General features: G+C 40.0%; 1 protein-coding gene across 1 annotated transcript; it reads right to left on the minus strand.

Annotated features, from left to right (window-relative positions):
* Positions 1 to 1,142: 1,142 nt before the first annotated feature.
* On the minus strand, positions 1,143 to 22,286 carry KEL (Kell metallo-endopeptidase (Kell blood group); the record flags this gene model as incomplete). The annotated part of the gene is given in 20 exon segments (XM_082014313.1): positions 1,143 to 1,319; positions 2,433 to 2,575; positions 2,578 to 2,602; positions 2,605 to 2,724; positions 3,581 to 3,738; positions 3,979 to 4,046; positions 6,193 to 6,303; positions 7,244 to 7,347; positions 7,792 to 7,869; positions 8,406 to 8,504; positions 9,620 to 9,730; positions 10,217 to 10,340; positions 11,620 to 11,765; positions 12,167 to 12,355; positions 13,318 to 13,380; positions 14,534 to 14,680; positions 15,594 to 15,718; positions 16,274 to 16,477; positions 17,897 to 18,038; positions 22,137 to 22,286. Coding segments are annotated over 20 exon segments (2,352 nt in total). The 5' UTR covers positions 22,155 to 22,286.
* Positions 22,287 to 23,167: the final 881 nt, after the last annotated feature.

Genomic DNA, 23,167 nt, shown 5'->3' on the forward strand with positions numbered 1-23,167 from the left:
TACTTATTAACTTTGGTAAATTTTAGAACACTGGTATAAATTTTCTAATTATCAGAACGTGAAATTGATGTAATTATTAGGTTGCTCTTGAGAATGTGCTTTAAGCACTTCTCCTGCACCCTACTGCTACCTGTTACTTCTTATTCTCTTTTTCCTCTAAAGTAAATTAATACTTAAAATTCAATTTCAAGTAGAAAGTAAAGCCCTATAGCAGCTCCACTCCTCTGGATGGTGAATGTTTACAAATGTAGGGATGAGAGGATTCAGGATCCAGAGAAGTTCTTGGAATTCCAATTGTTCAGTCTTCAGAGACTTTTAGAAACCCTTGTGACTGTCCTATACTCCATCCTCAACCATATCCTCAACCCGAAATCGAGACTAAGAAAAGAGAATCTTGCTGGAAAAGAAAGAAAGAAGAAAGAGAATCTCTTCTCGGCTCCCAATCACCCTCCCACCAATGGAGATGCTTTCCTCTTTCCTCTTTCCTCTTTTGTCTCTTAGGAGTTTTGCTGATGAAACAAAAACAGACGAGGAAAGGCCTTCAGTAACCTTCATTATTAAGTGACTTATCTCTCAGCCTAGAAGCTGGAGCCACTGAGTCTTTCCTACTACCTATTTCCATTTATTGGCAGAAGAAAAGGATTCTTCAGTCTCTGGTAACTTACATGTGTGGTTTGCATAGTAACCCATAGGATTTCCCTAACAGCCAATCTTATACGAACAAGTCTTAGAGCTCCAGCTTATTGCCCTGTCCATTCAACATGGCTGTGAGGCTGCTGGAGAGTAGACAGGGAAATGCACTGAACAGAGAGACTAATAAGGTAACAGTCCTTCTGTTTACAGCTCCTCAGAACTTGTTGCCTACTAGAGACTGGCTAGTCATCTTGCTAACTTGGGACTTGCTAAACTCCAGAGTTGTTGCATCTGGGACAGAGTGCTGAGAGGAGTAGGAGGAGACCCTCTTTCCTTATGAGTTCAGTTTAAGAATCAACTGCTGAGGAAAGGATAACAAGAAAAGGAAGATAGAGGAGTGAATAACAGCATCATGTCACCCTAGAAGCCCTGAGAAGACAGTCAAACTTTCATGGGTGAGGCCTTCCTTTCCCTGAGGTCTTATCTCTCTTCCTCCTTTTCCATGCAGATTACCAGATGTGGCACTTGTTCTTCGGGTTCATTGGGGATCCCCTGGAGCAGTGAAAGTGCTTGGCAAAGTCCTGGCTATTGCTGACAGGCCCACAAACACGAAGTGGCAAGGGACTGTGTGGATCTGTGTTCAGGGAAGACTGTAGTTTCTCAGGACCCTGGTGTCCACACATTGCCTAAAGGAAGCAAAACAGAAAAGTCACTTTGGCTGAAAGTTCTCATGTGAACCAGACTTAAGGCTCCTCATGCCTCTGCACACGTGACTGAGGCTGCTGGAGTAAACAAGAAAACACATTTAGATGGGTGCCAACAATGCTCAGATCTTTACCACCACAATTTTTGACTGTCTTCCCTTTCCCTAAATGTCTCTGTCCCAATTTCCCTATCTGACAAACCATTGTCTCTTTTTCAATATTGCATAGTCCAGAACACAAGGAATTTAGACCACTTTGGAGTTTAGGCTCATGCAGCCTCGGACTCTATCTAAAATAATGGTATGGATGTAGTCTCAGTATCTAGATTCAACTTCTTAAGCAAAAGCAATGAGTGCTCATCAAGAAAGGAGAGCACTTACACAACATGCCATTACTACTCGAGAGATTGGGGGGAAGCTTATGTGACTTTACTGGTGTTGAACTGGCAATCCAAGTCTTCACTCTTGTGATTTCAGTTTTTATTCATTGACAAGTGATGCAGTTAGCTGCCAGATAGCCTCTGAAATGCAAATCTTGCCTCCAAGACCCAATAATTTGTGATTTCAGAACTGTTTTTCTATACACTGCTCTGACCTGTCAATACATGCACAAAACTTTTCCTTTTGCACCATTGGAGTGACTTATAACAGCATGACCTTTCTGAGAAGAAAATCCGATGATCTATCATGAGACATTCAACTGCACAACTATGCATACCTGCACAACTTTGTACAAATCCTTAAATCAGGTTCCCATTGAAATCTTGAACTATGTGTGCATGTACTTCTAGTTCTTTATCTCCAAATAACATTCTAAACCCTTTTTTCATTATCAGTCACTCAGAATGACATGACATCTCATTATTCACCATGACAGAGAGATGTATGAAGGAAGGGATGGAGAGATATGCGCCCTTTCCAGTAAAAGTCCACTTTCCGTGTGTAAGGTTGCTCACAAGAGTGATTTTTTGTACTTTTGTACTCAGAAGCTGGCAACAAAGCATGCTTTCCCTAGCACAACTTGTCTGCTACAACTTAATTTTGGTACATTTCAGAACTTTGTAAAAGATGTATTTGTAGATAGGCCTTTTGTTAGCTTTGAGATCTGTAACAGATTAGGAGCCCTATATGTGAATTTTAGCTTTCTAAATAAGATTCTGGGTCTCCCAGGAACATCAGTAATTCCCAGTTCTGTGAAGAGGGGGAAAAGTGATTGAATATTGAGAAAGACAAACTGTATAACGTGGAAGACAATGGAGAGTGAGACGCATAACTAGCCTAGAATTAATTACATGAGCAAAACTGAGGTAGAAAAGCTGGTCATGTGAAAGTCCAATCTTAGGTAAATCCTTCTCTTCTTTGTGCTTTTTCAGCCAATTCTTATAGGCCTGTGGAGAGAGAAAATCAATAATAATAAATCCCCCTTTAGACAGTGACCCCAAACCATGTCTTCTGTCAATGAAATGCATCAATCTAACATATTTAATAAATTGGCAAGTTTGTATATCTCGGCCCTCACTCTGAGTCTCTCTGCTGCTGGCCATCTCCCTAATAACTCTAAGATGGGAGAATAACAACATAACTCCTTTGCTTCCCATTTCAGACACTAACACACACATTGTCATAAGAGAAGATGTGGTAACTGCACTGTGAAAGAACAAAAAATACTTTCAAAGAAAGTCACAAATATTTGAATAAAAATCAAAAGAATTTCTACCTCCCAACATTTTTCACGCAAGAATGTAACAAGTACCATCTGAGACCTAGAGATCTCAGAGCACCCTGCACTCAGTAATTAAACTGCTGAACTACTGCATGAGGAAAAAAAAATCTCTCTAGACTAAAGTATTGCTGAAAACATCATTATGGAGCCATTTTACCATCACACAGAATTCTGGTTCATGTCTCAGCTTAGTTCCTCAGGTATAACATAAACACATAAATAATAACATGCTTTTTATGCATGACATAAATGGGGAAGTAAAGAAAGGCCCACCTTGGAATTGGTGAAGGGGAGAAATGGTCTTACATGGAAATAGCAAGATTATGAGCAAAGCTTTGTGAGGAACCTCTGTTTGGAATAGCAGAGGACATACAGGGCACATGCTGCACTGGCACAGGCATGCAAGAAATCTGGAACTGGAGCTGTATGTATGAGAGGGATGCAGCAGAGCAATCTTGTGACATGGCAGTTGAGTTGTGTGGCGAGACCATGAGATTAGAGAAGTAAGTAGACTACAATACCTGGTAAGCAATGGCGAGCCCTCCAGTGTCAGCTGTATTCTCCAACAGTGTAGAAGTACCATTGACCTTAAAGCCATAGCTTTCATATTGTTCAACCAAGCAGTCTATAGATTTCTGTAGTGCACTGCTGTTGCATGTAGGACAACCCCCAGGAAGCACTGTGGGGAAAAAAAAAATCCTAGAAAGTAAAGGTATTTCTGGCATTCACCTATATTCCTCACATTAATCACTGAGTCTTCTTAGTAGTCAGCGTGGCCTGGAATAGGTTTTTCTTATCTTCATCTACCTTAAGAATATATGTATACATTGATGTAGGGACCAGGATTTAAGATTCCCTGAGGGAAAGTACCGGTTGGGGACCTAGAAGAGTAAATAAAGACACCACAGCTGGTACCCACCATAACCATAAAATGTGTGAAGAAGTTCATGTGCCATGAAGACCCCAATGGCTCCAAAGTTCACAGCACTGAAAAATAAACATGAAAAATATGCTTTTGAAAAGAAAAAAGAGGGCAGGCGAACATTCTTTATAGCCACTGAGCATAACTGTGGGCTGCACAGGAGCATTCTTCTCTGAGAGCACATAGAAGCGCTTCCTATTTATTGTCTGTCAGATGTGATACACTGTAAAAAATGCAAATACAAGTGTAAATTACTTTACCTATGCTTAAAATTGTACTATGGGCTTGCATTAAAGTATTCGCAGCTAATAAGCCATCATAATAATGAAGAGCCTGTGAATGAGGTTTCTGCCTTTATTAACTCTAATGACATGTGTTGTTGTTGAGATGTGTCCTTATTTACCCACTACTGGCTGAACTGCTGCACAAACAGTAACTGCAGTGGTAATCATACAAAAGCAGGATGGTTGGAGAAGCAATCTTGCAACAGTTGTCTAGTGAAAAATGATACATAAAACTGGCAAGGCAAATCAAAACCATGAAGGTTTGACTACAATTACTCTGGTCTAGCATTGGTGATCTTGCTACAAGCAAGAGCTTGTACTAGAGACCTCCAGCAGTTCTCTCCAATCAGAATTTCTATGATTCTATGCAATGAGTTTACAAAGAGTCACAAAGTAAGAGTACACTCAAAATCCATTTCCATAATTGAAATGATGGGCTCATTCTTTCTTTACATGCACTGATTAACACTGCTGAAGCATGAAATGACTGTAGTTGATCATTATTACATCACTGGGAACTCAGTAGTAAGTGACAAGAACAGAACAATCCATCTTCTCTTATAACTGCTTTTTCAGAAGCTCTGTAGCTGGTAACTTATAACTTGCTCAGAGAAGTTGTGCATGCCTCATCATTGGAAGTGGTCAAGGTCAGGTTGGGTGAGGCTTTGATCAAGCTGATCTAGTTGAAGATGTCCCTGCTCATGGCAGGGCAGTTGGACTAGATATCTTTAAAGGTCCCTTCCAACCGAAACTATCCTATGATTCTGTAACAATTGTACTGCTTTGCTGACTTCTTATTTTAAAAATTATCCTCATGTTCATATGAACTCGTGTTTGTGCAGTAAAGTTTAAACTTCAAGAGCATTGTCTGAGAAAATGCTATTGTGCCAACTCGCCAAAATCTGATCAAGTTTCACTTATCAGTCTGCTCAACAGGGATGACAGGAAGAAAAATGTATTTTACTAACACTGAATACAAGAGGAATAAGAAGTTGTAGACACTTTTTCAGAGAGGAAGAACATGGTAAGTGACAGCTCATACCACTAGAAAAAAATTTTTTTTCTGTTGTTCTTTTGAGGTGTCCTGTTTTCCATACTATAATGAATTAATTAAATAGTGCAAGCACTAGAAGATGTCATACAACTAGTGGTAGAAGATCACCATGGAGAAAAAAATTACTTTTAACTGAGACATGTTTTTTTCAAACTTCAGCCTCTTGTCACTGTGTGAGCTTGTCTTTCAGTAAAATGGGATTAGGAGAAGTATCTATCCATTATCATGCAAAAAAGGACATAAAATAATATTTTTACAGTCAACTGTTTTAAGTGTTTTTAATATCAGAATAATATTGCTTAACAGGTCTGTTCCACATGATGAAAGAACACAACTTCTACAGAATTGTCATTGTTGTAGGGGAAGACACAGAATTAAAAATGTATTTGCTTATTAAAGAAGGTTTTTTTAAAAAAAGGAAGAGAAGAACTGTGTTTGATCCATTTGAAAAAAGACTTCTGAAAGGAGTTGCTCTGTGAAACTCCTGTTTTTTCTGGTTAGATTTCTATGGATTAGATTTCAGGAATTCTTGGAATGTAGAAAATGAGAGGCAAAGGTGAAACGTCTTCTTTGCAATTAACCTACATAAGACATCTGCCTCTCTGCTTTGGAGTAATATATTTGGCTTAGCTGAGTTTCACCTAGATTCTGATTCTTCTCCAGCAGAGTCAATGATCACACTCTTTCAGAATTCCTAAGGCAGCATCCATCTGGCTTTAGAAAAAGCTATTCACCCCACCCCCTGCCTTTACTTTGTCTTTCTCGGATGCAGGGAGAAAGAGAGATTAAAGACAGACCCGTTAAGATTCTTCCTGGACATATGGAGCAGCCAAGGGACTACATTCAGCTTCCACCTTTGCACCCCCTCCATACCTGGGAAACTCCACGTGGAAAAAAGGGCTGCGGAACATTCCAGCAGGAAATACCACCATGTGGTGTCTTATTGAGTAGTATGAATGCACAGCCCAGGGGGACACATGCCAGCTAGAAGCAGAAAAAGAGAAATGAGAGAATGTATTAACTCCTTATCTCATACCTTGCTCCTTTCCTCCACTGGGCTGCAAAAATGGTGTGCTCAGTACAACTGTTCATACAGCAGCAGCAAATTATGAAATTCACATTATCTAGAGTTAGTTAAAGGTGTTTGAAATAAACCTTCACTTCTTTACAGACGGTCAGAGCTAGTAGCTTAGCTTTCATACACATTAAGTGATTCACCCTCACAACTTTCCTGTCAAGTAAGTCAGGATTAGTAACCTCCTGTGAAGCTCTGCACAGAATACTCTTCAGGTGGTGTAAGGTCCCAAGTATTCCTGTTAACACTACTTGTCTTCTGAAGCATCCTACAACCTGCTTTTGAGGTGAACCTGACAGCATTCATGTCATCATAGTGCTTTGCTGTTTGCCTTGCTGCTAAGTCCAGGAGAACCAGCTATCCCCCTTACTCAAGGGTTTATGGACAAAAACGATTCTTTCTTCAGGGGTCTGGGGCTCCTTCAACAATAGTGGGTGTTTTTGGTAGCATGAGCTCAGGCTGAATACAAGATAGGCTGCCACATTCAAGGCTTTTTTAAGCAGGATGCAGCAATGCAGACTTGCAGCAAGGAAGGATAACAGCATCTTGTCTTGCATTAGAAGTGTTACCAGCAGGCCAAGAGAGGTGACTATGCTCCTCTATTCAGGATTGGTGAAAACACAGCTGGAAATATTGTGTCCAGTTCTCCCATCCTTCCCCACCTGCCCTCCCCCAGTAAAAGAGAAATATAGACATACAATTGGACACAGTCCTGAGTGACCTGCTCTAGCTGATTCTGCTTTGAGCGGGAGGGTTGGACTAGGTGATCTCCACAGGTCCCTTCCAACCTCCGTTAGTCCACAAGTATGTGATTTTGTTATATTTTTCAGATCAGTATCTGACACTTACTTATCTTGTGAGTGATGCTGAAGGAGTTTCAAGTAGGAATTTTCCCTCAGTACTTTCAAGCAAGCCACCACATTGAGGAAAAAAGTGTCTTCCTTTATCTCCAACTGAGGGAAGAGACAGGTAATGTCACTGTCACAGGGCATAAGCAAGGAATGAATTGGACAGTATGAGAAACAGGAAAGTCCCACAGGTCAAAAAATGGTTCATCAAAAGACAAACCAATGGAATACTTGTGTTTTTTTCTCTCCCAGTTCTGAAGACCTTCAACTTAAGATATGACAGGAATGTTATCTGCAAGCCAAACAGAACATACAAGCAGGTCACAACCAATCTCTATCAGGCCAGCCACTCTAAACAGGAGACAGCATAGGCAACAACATAGAAGCAACAGATAAAGGTTCTCTGGGCCCATATGTTCTCAGAAAATGAACAGTAGGAAATGTGCATTACTCCAGAGGTCATAGCCTCTTTTAGCTGCAGAAAAGATAGCAGTTGGTACAGGGAAACTGCCAATAATGAGGCAGGTATGTTTACATTATATAGCTCACATTCTGGTATTCCAGGTTCATTTTGGCAGTCTGGAGTATGTGAGCTGGATAGCCAATCTCCACTTGTAGTTTGGAAACCTAAATTCATAATAAACAAATGAACAGAAAGAAACATGACCAATAGGTCACTTTACATTCTAGAAGTCCTTTTTAAACCCTATCTCTAAACAACCTAAATATAATCTGTGAATCAGCCCTTCAAAATGACAGCTACTCTGTTTCAGCAAGAGATCTTCTCTTGCTACCATGTGTTCTTAACTCAATGACCTGAGGTCTAATGTTCCACTTTTTCTTTAGAGCATTGTTTTCTGGCATTCAGCTTTATAACCTCTCTAGGCGTATAAAATGGAATTGTACGTCAATACAATTAATTCAGAGCATCCATGGACAAACAAACACTGATCCTCTGTATACCTACACATCAATGGATGATCACATGTGCGTGATGGCACTTACAAAACCACCTACAATTTTCAGTGTGTATAAGATATCTAGTTAAGATTTTGTGCCTGTAGAAGCAGGTAGGAATATGTGAAGGTGCAGGCCCCTTCCATTCCTTCTCCAAAGGCTTCAGGGAAATGAAGGCCTCAGTAACTTCCGCCTTCTGCACGCACCAAGGCTTTAGCCTCTTGGCGAGTCTGTTCATCCATCCACTCCAACTGATCCAGTTGGCCATAAAGGGCATCTTGGATCTCAGAGAACATCTTCTCAGCCTGCCATGGAGAAAAGAATGCACAGTCAAAACTGCAGAAAAACATTGTTCAACTTTAGCTACCATCTTCCAGCAATTCAACCACAAAATAACTGGGCAAAAATTTGTCTTCTTGTGATAAAAAGAGTTATTTGGCATCCAATGGTTCCCCACAGGGCTCACAATTCTCCCCCCACACACCTTTTCATCTTGCCTCCTATATTAACTAAGAGGGTCGTCCCCCCCATCTTTTCATCTTGCCTCCCATGGTAACTAAGAGGGAAACATAATTCTTTTGCATTAAATCCCTGTTGGGATAGGAATGAATCTAATGATTGCCCCATTCTTGAGTGAAATGAAAATTCAGTATCCACAAGTATTTCATGCTGGTGTCTCCCTTACCAAAGTTATGGTGATCTGAGTCTCTCCTTCACAAAATGATGTTTTGTGCATCCAGCTTTCTGCTTCACTACACGAAGTAGTGTGCCCTAGTAACCTGAATAGTGACAACAATGCTATGAAATGAAAACCCTCTTTTCTTGGAGTTATTTACTCTTGTCATTTTATACACTGCAAACTCTTTATAAAAAGCTGGTGCCTACATGAACTTCCTTCAAAAGAAAAAGGAACTCTGATCATCAAAGAAAAAAAAATCTTTTCTATACTGCAGGCAGGTGTTCCTTTTACTGTGGACCCACTCAGAATGTTTTGACATTGATTTGTTTCTGTACAACTGTTCATATGATGGTTTAATGGCTTTGCAATTGAAAATCTTATTTAAATATGTCGGGTTGGTGATGTATAATGTTAATACTAACTGTCATTCCAGGAAGTACACTGAGATTGCATGCAATAGGGCTGTAATAGGTATTGGTGCTGCACACATGACTTTGATAACAGTTGATAAAAAGATAACTGGCATTTTAGCACTGATTATTCTAGCAATGACAGTAATGTTGCGTTCTGACATCTTTCATTCCCCGAAAAGGAGGGGAAGTGCGTAAGTACAGGAATATGTAAAAAGGTATAAGACCTACACATGATTTTGCTGCCTTGACGTGTTCTTAAGATGGCATGTCAAAAAAAGAAAGAGATGAAGCTAAGCTCTGCTTGGGGGTTAAGAGGACGAATACCTACAAGTTTCTTGGTCTGTTGAGGGAAAATTTCTTGCACAATCATCTTCCCTAGAACTGGCTCAAAGAAAGAGCTGGTATCAGTCAAGCACTTCTTCCAGCGCTCAGCTGGGATCTGTAAGAGAGAAAGAAATAGACACACATGAGAGTGAGGATAAAGATAGGAAGTCAGTAAAAAGCTACGTAAACATACAGTCAGCAGCATACGTGCTGCTATCTATAAATGACAGCAGTGCATGGTAAGTAATATAGTTCCATTTAAGCTACCTCAGAAAACTTTCATTAAGTAAAACATTGATTTCCTTATGATTTACTCCACTTACTTTCACACAAGATGAAGATCCATATGCTAGCTGAGACAAATACATAGAAGAAAGGTGACCATCTATCTGTTGTTCCCTACTCCATGATACAGTGCACTTAGCTCTCTGAAGTTTTGTGTGTCATGTCTACTGCCACATTTCTTTAAGAAAAAAGAAGCATGTCATGGCCAAGTGAGAGTAGTTTTCCTCCCCAAGTCTAAGAAATTCCATCCAGAAGATGTGCCCTAGGGTGTTCAGCTGCTGGGGAGGTTGAAGAATATGGTTAAAGGCTAACTCACCATTCTAGATCCCAATTTTCCATAAAGAATCTTAGATAGCTCCAGGCGTGCATCTTGGAATCGACTGTCAAGGGCTGGGGAGAGATTCCCCACCAGACAAACAATCATATAAATGTGAAGGACCCTGTAGGAAAATGACATTTTAAAAGACTGAAGATTGAAGGCTGGTCGCTATAAAGACTGGGGCGTGGCAAGTGTCAGAGGAATAATTTGAGGCAGAGGAACCCTAGTAACCTGAACAATGACAACAAAGTATTCTGAATGGGCTATGCCTGGGGCCATCGAAGGAGGATGATTTGACATGAGTCAACCAAAGAAACTGTCTGCCAGAAAACCATGAAGACTCAAGGGGTAATTGCCTGCTGGGACACAGGATTCTTCATGGGAAGCAGGAGAAATAGCATTTTTAGGACTGGGTGAAACTTCTAGAATATTTTGAGGGGTCTGTGGGATTCTGTGGGACTTATGGTATGTTTATGGGAAGGACTAGAGGCAAGGAAAGGGAAGGATCATGGTGGATTGGGGGGAGCACATGGAAAACTGGAGAGAAAAGGTGGTAAGAGGCAATGGTTGAGAGTAAACTTGTGGCTTGCCAAGATACCTTTCTGAGTGAGCCCTGTATGTGGTCATCAGAATCTGTCCTATCTTATTAAATGATATTCTTAAATGATATTCTGCTCTCTGGGTGGGGGAATGGGACTGGATACTGGAGGGACAAGAAGTCTGAGAGTTGAAAGCTGGAGGGACTTCGGTTCAAGCTAGCTGCTGGATTGAGAAGGGGTCTGAGAGTCGACTATTGGAGAAACTAGAAGTTTGGACCAGCTACTGGAGACACCCGCTTGATATGCATGTTTGTAAGAGGAAGAGACCAGAGCATCAGCAACCAAAGCAGGGCTGCAAGACTCAGGGGCTCTCATATCCAGGTGCTAACAGCTGTGGACGCCAAGGGGATCTGGGGCCAGCTTCTGGACAGAGTGAATATCTAAGACCAGGTATTGGAGTGATCCATATTGTGTGTGTACATATATATATTTCACTAATATATACCAGTCCTGGAGAGGAGGAATAAGATCAGGCTGCCTGAGCTGTTCATGTTTGTATGAGTGCTATAGGTGGGTGGGTGGGTGCCAGTAAAGGCACTGTGTTCCATATCTGTTGATCTGTGTGACACACACATATAAATATGTGGGTATATATATGGTGCGTGCATGTGCAAGCCTATTGGGAGTATATGCTAAACCTTAGTACTGTCTAAACCTGTGGATATAGAACCACACAGCAGCCTTGTAATTGTTAGGCTACTGGATTCAGCAGCCTCTAACACAGACCTCATTAATTTATGGTATTGGAAGTTAATATTTCTTGAGGCATGAAAAACTACAACCATGGATATTGACTCCTACCTCTCCTTGTGCCATTCTTCAATGAGCTCTGACATGCCTCTTAAGTAATCCATGTCATGCACTGCAATTGGCTGAGAGAGGTTCATTGGCATAGGATGGAAGACTGCCTGGAGACATGACAGCCAATCAATAGCAGGTGCCTTTTCCTAGAAGTAAAACAAAGCTTACATGCTGAACTATGAATCTAAATTGACTGACAAGAAATAATAAATAAACTGGGATAGACTCTCTAATACTGTTAAGAGATACTTTCAGCAAGTTGAACTGTTTTTATGATGTGGGTATTTTTTATAGTAGAAAAGGGCACTTGACTTTTTAAAATTGAATTAGCACTGGAGAGGGAAGCGAGTTGTGGGCCCGAAAAATCCAACTGCTGTCAATAAAAGACGATAAATTAATAGATTATTTAAAGCTCAACAGACTCCAAGTGTAAGTCCAAGGGAATGGCATCTGAACAGGGTGTCTCATAACACTTTTGATCTGGATCTTCAGAATGGGAATGTCACATGTAGTTGTGTTGCTCAAGTTCTAAGGCACAGATAGATACCTGTAGCTCCCTAATTGTAGTGCGAAAGAACAGCATCCCCCTCTGCTGTCTTTCCTGCAGTGGGGTGACAACTCGCTGGAGGTTAGAGATGAAGGACAAGGTAAGGGAAAAGGAATCTGGGGGACCATCCTGTGGCCCTCCAAGTAGGCCTCCCAGTTTCTTCAAATATGAAAGATACACACGGAGGACCTGCAACATGATCAGTGGGAGAAATATGACTGAAGATTAGTCACTTCATTCATCCAACCAACCATTCTTCTTGACCATATAAGCTTCAATCTTTTAAAACCACTGCAGCCCCATCCCTAAAACTGTCTTCCCTGCAACATCCTTATGTAATTCTTCATGTGGAATACAGTTTGCCAAGTACAGCTTCTCTCTCAGTGAAGAACACTGGATTCCCAAAAGGTTATTTTTTGTCCCAGCTTACAATTACATTAAATACTGAAATAATTTTAGAGACATAGGCCTGCCATCTCTGGAGTCAAAGGGGAGAGATGTAGTGATATAATGAGACAGCATTTTTGATGGAGAGAAAATGTCACCTTCTTGCTTCTATGTTCATGAGGTATCAAAGGAATGCTTGTGATGGGTAGACAAGCTTATTTTTTTGAGGACTCTTCTGAAAGAGTCAGACTGAGAAACTGAAATCAACTCTTTTTATAAAGTTCAGAAAAATAACAGAGCTGTAATTAAATCAATTTTGTTGTAATAACTCCCAAGGACAAAGAGCTTGTTTCTCCAGCTTAGGTTAAAACATTTTAAAATAACTTGAAAAATGCTACCCCTCCCCCAATACACAGATTTTAAGTTATAAAGCCTTACTTTGGACAAGTACTTTTTTTTTTTAAACATTCATTCACGTGGAACCCAGAAGGAAGTTCAGGTTCATATTAGCAAATACAAATTAAAACTGTAACATTCTGTTGCTACACTGGAAGTTTTAAACCTGGCATCTAAAAATGGGTTACATTTTAGCAACTGTCTTTTTGGAAAAGTAGAGAGTTTTGTAAAGAATTCTTTCTGGAGACATTTTCAGAGGTCACTGACCGTAACCCATGGAAACAGACCACTCTGAACCAGGAGGCAATTCAGGGATGTCCCTACACCAAACAGCTATTTTTACCTTTCTTCAGCCTCTGATATGTTACCTCAAGATAATTTTTCTCTTTGAATTTACTCTCAGGTGGCATCTCAAACTCAGGGTGGTCAATCTGTAAAAAGGAGTAAAGGAAAAATATCTCGCTATTTCCAGAAACACTGGAAATGTGAGGATATGCTCAACAAGCCTTGTTAATTTCTCTGTCACAGAACTTGAAATGTTAATAAATTGCTTTTACTTTTGTCAAATGTTTGCTACGTTATTTATGTGGATATATCATATTCTGCAGGTCTTTTACAAGCTCATTACAAATCTGCAGTGGCTGATACTCAAACATAAACCACACTGATAAATATTTCTATATGGTGCACTGGTTTTGGCTGGGGTGGATAGAGTAAAATTTCTTCACAGCAACTTGTATGGGGCTATGGTTTGCATTTGTCATGAAAATAGTGTCAATAACAAAGAGATGTTTTAGTTATTGCTGAGCATTGCTTACACAGTGTCAAGACCTTTTCTGCTCCTCACACTGCCCTGTCAGTGAGTAAGCTGAGAGTGCACAACAAGTTGGGAGGGGACACAGCTGGGACAGCTGACCCCAACTGCCCAAAGGGATACTCCATGCCATATGACAATAATATGATTCAACAACAAAAGTGGGGGTGAAGGAGGTTGGCCAGGGCTGCCAGTGATTGAGAACTAGCTGGGCAGTGGTTGGTTGGTAGTGAGAAATTGAGGTTTTTTTGCATCGCTGCTTTTTTTTTTTTTTTTCCTCTTTTTAAATTATTACACTGTCATTTTCCCAGCCCATGAATTTTCACCTTTACCCTTCTGATTTTCTCCCCCATCCCACTGGGTAGGTGAACAAATGAGCCGCTGTGTGGTGCTTAGCTGTCTACCAGGTTTAAACCACAACAATGAACTGCAAAATTCATAGTACGCTATGTGTATTAGACACTTAGCACTCAGAGTCCATTATTGTACTAGTCATACCCAGGAACATAAGAAGAACCAGACCCTTCCATGATGAAGTACAATCTACACTGTCAGGCAGAAGAGGTGAGAGAAAGTAAGCAATTCTTCCTCATCTGCTCATTTTCCAGAAATAAGTGCTTTTCATGTAATAAAAATGAGGAGTTTGCTGAAATTTAGGAAAACTTTCTTCAGTGAAGAACATAGGCTTAACTTGAGCAAGCTTAGGTCTTATGGGCTGTATAACTGACTTTTTATGCTTCCTGATAATTTTCTTTCTTTAGGCCACTCACCTGAATAATATTGGTCTTCAGGTCAAAAGGACTAGGTCCCACATGGACTCTGAAAAAGGGAAAGGTGTTGTATCTGCCCATCAGAGTCTGAAGGGTTTCATTAAAATCTTTTGCTTTCCCCACACCTGTGATATTCCATCCACCAACCTAGAGAGGGAGAGAGACAGGATGATGGCAAGTAAGCAAAACACTTATTTGATCCATATTTACAAAATGTTTTTTTCACTCCTGTGAGCTCAGTCATTATGACAACTGAAAAGCAACAAAGCAAATAGCAACAGGGGAAACTCATGAAGATCTCTACATACCCTGTTGGCTTTAAAATGACCTGTCACTTTCACTTAAGCAAAGCAACGAACTGCAAAATGACACAGGGAAAAGGAATGATAATTATCAACAGAACAAGGTGTCCAGGCAAAAAGCAGGAGAAGGAGGAGAGAGGAAAGAGGTATCATTTTTCCAAAGCCATCCAGAAGGACAACCAGGGATCAGGAATTACAGATCCCACCTCCCTGACAAACAAATTCACAGATGGGCCTGCAGTCACTGTTCCTTCTGCTGGAAGGTTCTGCATCCTCCTTGGAAACAGGGCACAAATGCCCTTTGCTGGCAGGAAGATGTACAATCCTCCCTGGCACTGAGAGGAGTCTCCTGCATGGAAAGAGAAGCATTTTCCTCTTTAAACAAGCTCCCTTGGAGCCTGGAAAATGGACAGCCATCAGATCTTAGACACAAAAATTCCACTCATTTTGCAAGTTGTTCCCTGATCTGTAGGTTTGATCATATTGAAATGAACTTCTGAGATTAAGTGATCCCTCTTTGCAGTCTTAGTTGTTGTACAGTCCTAAAGTAATATGTAAGGTCATTAGGAACAATTCAGGTACCTGATGTCAGAAAATAAAATTTTGAAACAGCATTTAAAGCTAGATTTTTCATTTAGAAGTGCTGTGAACCATGAGCCAGATGCTAGCAAAATTCCATCATGTAGGACTATATGTCCCTAACCTTCCTTTTCCCTGCAGGAATTATCTTCTGGAGGGAGAGGAAATAGCACATTCACCTGATTTAAGAGGTCCTTCAATGGTTGAGTTCCTTGGGATTCTATCTGTTGGGTATTCATGCAGGAGCGATAGAACTGAATTGCTTTCTCCTTAGCTGAGCCTCTTACCCCAAACTGTGGGCTCTCTGAGGAAAAAAAAAAATAGATTAAAAACTACAAAGTGGTGAAAAAAAAATTGGGGCAGTATTAGAGGAGGGAAAGGTTGTAGGAAAATATTACACTGCACTTTGATTCAGAACAATTTAATAAATACATCTATACTTCCCACAGTCATGCAATGCAAGAGACCTTCTAGTGCCATGACTCCTTCTGAGGCCAAATACGTGAGTTTCTTTGCATGGAAACAGGAAGGCTTCAGTTCACACATGACCAGAGTGCACATTCAGACAAGCACAGCAAAAAGGGTCTACTTTTACAAGGCAACAGAAAAATGGTTTGTGTTGCTGTCGTAATTTTAAAGTGTGACTTCCATCTGTTACACTTGGCAAGGGGAACTAAAATGTTAAAAATGCAGTTATTGCAATATGACATGCTCAAGAATAAATCTGTTCCTGTAATAATAGAAGAATGAAGAGACTGGACTCAGTCCCTGTTAGGAACGATTGTGCTCTCAGTTATTAGTATTCTCAGCTCTGACTGAGGAAAATGCTGAAGGTAACACACCAATCACCTGTCCCTACCTAAAAGCCTTTTCAGGATCAACTGGTTTTCTTCCAACAATGCATCAAATACATTTAGTGATTCTTCTGTGGTTCTGCTTGAGTGTTTGCCTTCCCAGCTGCCACAGGCATATCTGTAGAAATCCTCACAGGGGTCTACAGTGTCATTCCTAGAATTCAGTAGTCTGGCCAACAGTGTAAGACCCAGCTCGGCATCACAGGATCCTGGGCAGGAAGTAAATAGGAGAGAACTGAGCAGCAACAGTGGAAAGTGAGAACAACTCCAAATGAAACAAATGAGGAGTTATCTGTGGGACATTTGCCCTGAAAGATTTATTTTTGGTACAAACTCCTTTGTATGCAGGGTGTTGAATTCTTGGTAAGTTTTTGCTGAATATGGAACAAAGTGTGTTGTCTTTCACTTCACAGGAAGATTGCCCTTGCACTTTATAAGGGAGATTCTTTAAATAAAGGACAGGTAATCAGTCCAGAGGTGGTGTCCTCTTTTCATACTATCTAGGCAGTCACAGGTTGGATTATTCTGCCTTCTTAGTGTATTTCCTCTGAGTCAGCCAAATTTGGCCAAATGATAAACAAGAAGCAACTGATGGTGTCAACACATGAAGCAAAAGAAGGACATAGCACAGAGAAAGTAAGGAGATAAGTTTAAAACATGGAGGGATATGTTCAAGTATCGGAAACATTTCTCAGTAATGACATTTGTTAAAACAGGACAAAGACTTTCTAGCACATCTTGCTTTCATCTAAAATTCCCTTTATCTAAACTGCTGAAAATCACTGGGTATGAGTTCTCATTTTGGTTGTCCTTGTATCAACATCAGATCATTTATTTACTGAAATAACCCACTTGTAAATCAAAGACTTTCCATACTATGGTTTCAACAGTTGACATGGGAGGAGGTAGACAGAGTGGAAATAGACAAGATCTAAACTAACAGTTTTCCCTTGGCCTCTGTAGGGAATGGTCTCCAACACATAACAGGGCCTAAAGAAAAATGCTAGTGAAGAGTTAGTAATGTTTATTTTGGAGCAAGGGATGTCTGTATCCACCAATATAAATGTACCTTCAGTACTGAGCATTCTATATGCATAAATATTTACATGGACCATTCTGCAGGTAGTTGTTTAGCAAATCTGAAAGGCAAATTAATATTTCTGGTCCATGCTCACAGCTCCCCCATTAGCAAGAGACTATGACTTTTCTTTCTACGCTATGACTGCACTGGTCTGTGCTACAACACTAGAACTAGACTTACTAAGTCAGAGATGGAAAGGTGCAGAAGGAGCTTCAAATCTCAGATTCAGTCCAGTTTCCTGGAGGTGATTACAGACAGAGCACGACATAACGGTGAGGTGCAAGACAATATAATGATGCACTCCCTCAAAACTGGCATATTATATGGCAGGCACAGGAGGAGGAAAGGTGTGGTGATGTCTCCCCACCATGACCCAAGGAAGAGGCAGAACAATGTACCTTTTTTACAAAGGTAAGTGGTGTTTCTTTGAGATTCTGAAAGTCTGATTCATGCTAAGCCTAATACACAATGGAGGCAGATAGGAGAGAAAGGAATCTTATAAATGGGGTGGATGAGGAAGCAAGGAAAAGGATATTCCTTAGTATACCTAGACCACAAGTCATCATGATGTAGGTGATAAGCAGTGTAAAGCCAAGGAGAGTACTGAGAAGAAGTGTACACAGAAGTAGGCTTCTCCCCTGAAGGCATCGTTCTTTCTTTGCTCCTATTCTCAGCTCCTGGTCACAGGTCTGAAGAGAGGAAAATGAGACAAACAGAAAAAAATTAAGAAAGAAAAAATAATATTAAAGTTATCACTGATGATATACTCCATCTTCCACCTAATCTACTAGAAAATCACTCACAGGACTAGTGCCAGAATACCAAGTCATCCAAGTCATCAAGGTGACTCTACTGCCAGGGGCTTTCTCACTTCCTTCATTTCCCTGTCTTTTCCATCTATAGCTGCTGCCACAGTGTTATGCATCAAAAAGCCAGCTTGCCATGAGGTGGCCTGTCCCTCCATAGTTATTTCTGATTTATGGAATCACCTTGAATATACCTCCTGACGATATCAAAGCCTTTTTGAGCCCACAAAGCTAATAATATGATGGCTAGGACTGGTGGTTCTTTGTTCTGTTACAGTCTGGCAACCTGAGCACTAATTTTAGATCTCTCCTCAAGAAATAACTCCTGCATCCTAAGCCCTCTAGTTCAGTTCAAGTGTGAGAAAAGATTTGCCCTGTTCTGAAAACTGCAGTTCCCAATGAAGTTGCTTGGTAATCTACACTCTTGGTTGACCCTAGCTATTGTCACCATACCTGCCTTGCCTCTCTCATACCCATACTATGGGGGTGCACCTCTTGCTGGTAAAAAGTCATTACTTCTTGCCTGCCTCGTCATGACTCTCAGGCTCTAGATTGTCTTCCCTTGTCTGCCTTTGCTGCTCCCTTACATGCAGCAGTTAAACTGCATTTGTCACCACTCTTGGTATACTATGTACAACTCCTGTACAAAAGCATTAACAGAACAGAAAACACAGAAAGAAATAGAAAAACAGACCTCATCATTTCATACCTTTCAAACATGCATTTTATTCAGTCATTAATAGAGCCTCTCAAAAGCATATGTCAGCTTACTTGACTCACGGAAACTGCTAACAAGGGTTAAATACCTAACGGCTTTTCTCCCTTCAAAATCCTATTCTCCTGATTCCTTTAGACAGGATACAGAATAACAAAGGAGAGAACAAGTACATAGAAGTGAATCCTAAGTTAAGAGGTGCTAGATACAGAACATGACCACACTGGCAAAGTACATTGTAGGAAATCTAAAGGAGGAAATCCAAATTCCTTTCATATGCCCATGTAGTAAAACACTTTAGACTTTACCCCTCAAGTAGAGAATAAGTGTCACGACCTAACAGTATGGCAGGAAAGTGCGTGAAAGAAAATTTTCTTGCAAACTCTCATCTCTCACCATTTAAGAGAGAGTGAATGATTTACATTCACAATGCTCCTGACTTCTCTGTTGCAATAGACTTCCTGTTTTTCACATTGAAAATCTGGCCTATTCCTACTATGGAATATTTATAATTTTGCAGTTCTTTGGTCTCATGTTATCAGAAGACATCTGTTTCTCTCTTTCAAGTACTAACTGGCATGGCTGTGGAGATACTAGTAAGAAATTGGTATTTCAAAACTGTCACTGCAATTTCTACCAAACTTCTCATTAAGAATAGGTCTATATTGGGCCTACACATTATGTTCCTTTTGAAATGGAGAATGCATAAAATAATAGATTTTTTTTTTAAGTCTATAAAAGAACTAGCCTGTGCCCCTCAAGACTCCAATGTGAAACAGCTATAGAAGTACCTGGCTGAGAACAGTATACCCCAAAATATTCCACATGGGAGTGGAAACTGGTTGTGTACCTCTACTTAGAAATTGGACTAAGGTCTGTATTATGTAAGCCATGAGGATAAAAAGTGCTTTTCAAACACTTCACCTTCCATACGGAATGTCTTTCTAATCTTGTCTTTTTTACTGATTTTGAGGGAACTTTGTGGACCTACATAAACAGAAAAAAAGAGGAGGGCAGTCATACTTAGTTGTCCCTTGTACATTTTTCATGACAACAGCTTAAAGAAACCTAGACAAATACCTGCTCTTTCAGTATTCTTATAAAGATACTGACCTGAGCAATATCCCTGACAGATTTCTTATCTAGTATGAATTTCACTTTCATGCCACAGATGAACTAAGTGGTTTACAGAATACAGGCACTGACATACAGAGCTCTTCTTAATTCAGTGATCCTTGATCAAGGATGTGTGGATTTAATTAGATGGAACTAGAGGTGGGATATAAAAACTTCCAGGGCACAGGATGCAGGTATACTACATAGTTTGCAGGAAGCAGAAGGACTTTATTGCGATATGTTTTGAGACTTGGTTGCCTCATCCAGCATGATCCATTTAAAGAGACAAGTGAATAGTCTGAACAAGCTTGTAGAAAAGGATGTAAAGCCTTTGATCTCTGACAGAGCTTTTCCATATGGACCTCACTTACTCATAAGTGAGAAGAATGATTAGTATTTGCATGAAGTTGAAGATGAATGCAATTTCCAGTACAGTTTCAGTTTGTTCATGCTTTTCTTTCAAGAATGTGCAAGTGCTCAAATTTAAATGGCTTTACTGTAGCCATGAGATCAAAAGCCTGACAAAATCACTAAAAGCTGACTTCCAATTGTCCTGAGTTATAAAATGAAAAATTTTGAATTTATGTACTACATGAATCATCTAATTCAAATGCGAGCATGACTTAGGCTAACAGAATCTTAACAGGTACCGCTATCACTAAAGCAAGAACTGTTTGATGCAACTAAATCAACCAAAGAATTAGATTTTCCTTCAGCATCTCCTCTCTGTTTGTGAGCCATTCATGAATTCTGCAGGGAGCTTCAAGTTCCTCTGCCTAATACTTCCTCACCCTGCATTCTCCCCATGTTTAGTGATGTTGCAGAAAAAGAAGCATCTAATTTTTATGAAAATAAAGTAAATTAAAATAAAGAGATCAAAGGCAGGGAGAATTGGAGTTACTTTTCATAACTATTTGCCAGACAATTTAGGGGTATTGTTTTTCAGCCAGTAGATTATTCATGAATTACTGACTTTGGCTGTTACCCAAATTGTGTTTATCACATTAGTCATGTGGATGACATGTTTTCAGACTAATGCCCCAATACTCACAAAAACATCAATATTTTCTTAAATCTATCTTCTGTCAGCAAAACACTTAAGCACGTACATTGAGAACATTAAATGGTGTTTGAGAAATAATAATGTAGCCTGCATTCAAAATATAGTATTTGCTAACATGAGAAACTAAACCAAAATTTTGCTGAATTATATTCTGCAAACTACTAAAAGTTTGAAGCATAACCATGGCCAATAACTATTTAAAATTACGATTGTTGTCTGATCTTTATCACACAGAATGATAAAGATATCACATCAGAATGGATATACAAACCAAACATTTCAGCAAATCCTTCAGCCAGAAAAATGCAGACAAGATAAATATAAAGTGACCATTTACATTACACCCACAGCTCCTGCAACACTGAACAGCTCTCAACATAGCAAAACTTACACTTTTTTAATATTATTCAGTTACACAGAAAACTTTACTTATCTCTGTTCGTCTTTAATGTTTTGTACATTTTAGCAACCCTGAGCTAACAGTTCAGTTCAGTGTGATTTGTCTGTAAATATGCAGTTAAAACTTAACTAGCTATTTATATAAGACATCAGATCAAGAAAAGGACACTGTACTACATGGGGAGCAATCAGACTTACCATGTCATTGTCAAATTCAGAAAACTGTTATCCACATTTATTTATGGGGAAAAATTTTGCATGTTTCTGGAGAAGTACTTTCTTTACCTAATTTCTTGAAAAAATGTGGATACAATAAAAGATGCAAATAATCAGATTATTATTGTTGTTGTTGTTGTTATAGTAATAACTTTTTATTATTATTATATAATAATATTACTGCTTATTTGTCAGTTCTTCAAACAGATCTGATCTGAATGGCCATTAGCCATTCTGTTAGTCATGATGACTAACAGAAAGGGCAAGAACCCCTAAATCCTCACACCACCTCCTGCATCAATTCTGAGATGTGGATTTCTGCCCCTTCTGTCCCTTCTGAATACAAACTGTCAAAAATTCAACTGTTCCAGTTTCCTAGAGCAATAAGCAGTGTAGCTGCGACAGGGGAAGAAAAAGAGAGAGGTGCAACAAAAGTACCTCAGCAGACTGCAAGGCAGACCCATTTCCTTACCTCTGGAAGAGTCCTCATCCTTGTCACTGAGCAGGCTTTGCTCCTGTGGCTACCACAGTTGTAAATTGTTTACTTGTTTGCTCTCAGTTTTACTATCAAGACACACTGCTAAGTTCAGAGACAATCTCTTCTTCCCAGCTTGGCTGATTGCTTTGGGGAGGAGAAAAGAGAGGAAAACCTCTAAGAAAAACACCCTTGAAGAAAATGGGAGAGAGGGAAATTGATACATTTCTGCAACTCTCCACCCACCTTCTCTTCCTAACACCTCTACTTCTCTTTATTTTTTGCTCCCTTCTGCCTTTTCCTGTGACCCAAGTGTCTTTGTGACTCTTGGAGCTGCACTGAAATCTTTTTGAACAGATGCATGTGATTCTTTACCTGCCACAGCCTCTTCTCAACTATTTGCTGCTTCTTTTCTCTCCAACAGCCTTACTATCCTGCCCACACAAAAAGCCTGTTTTGGTCTGATATTCTCACTGCTGCTAGCCTGTTTCAATCTGCTGCTCTGGGGCCTGGAGGCCTCTGCCTATTGCAAGATAGTGTGGGTTATGGATTCTAGTGCTCCTCCTCCCACAAAAGAAAGGCCAATGTGCTGACTTTCTTTTTGCCCTCTCTCATCTGCATCTGAAAGTCCATTCAAGGGGTGAACACAAATCCACTTCTGATTCTTTTATTTTACATTAAAAGGCATAAAAGTAATCATTCCTTACCGATTCTATTTATAGTTGTTTGTTGCTTCTCAGGTAATGGCCAGCCTGTGTGTCTTTGTCTCCTTAAGAGTGCATATTGGAAAGATTTGGGAGGGAAATTTCTCTGCTTTGAGGACTGGAAATGAGGATCACTTCCCTGAGACATTAAAAACTGAGTCGTGGATGTTGGGAGTTGAGACACTCTCAAGTTGCAGCTGGGAGCTGAGAGAGATGGTGGAGACCTGTTTGGTGTCAGCTTCCAAAATGACTGAAACAAGCAAAATACCAGGACAGAACTGTTTACCTCCCCACCTTACTAGTCTCTCAGGGGAATATGATGTC

This window comes from Phaethon aethereus (genome assembly GCF_964289735.1).
Source record: "Phaethon aethereus genome assembly, chromosome: 1".
Lineage (NCBI taxonomy): Eukaryota > Metazoa > Chordata > Aves > Phaethontiformes > Phaethontidae > Phaethon > Phaethon aethereus.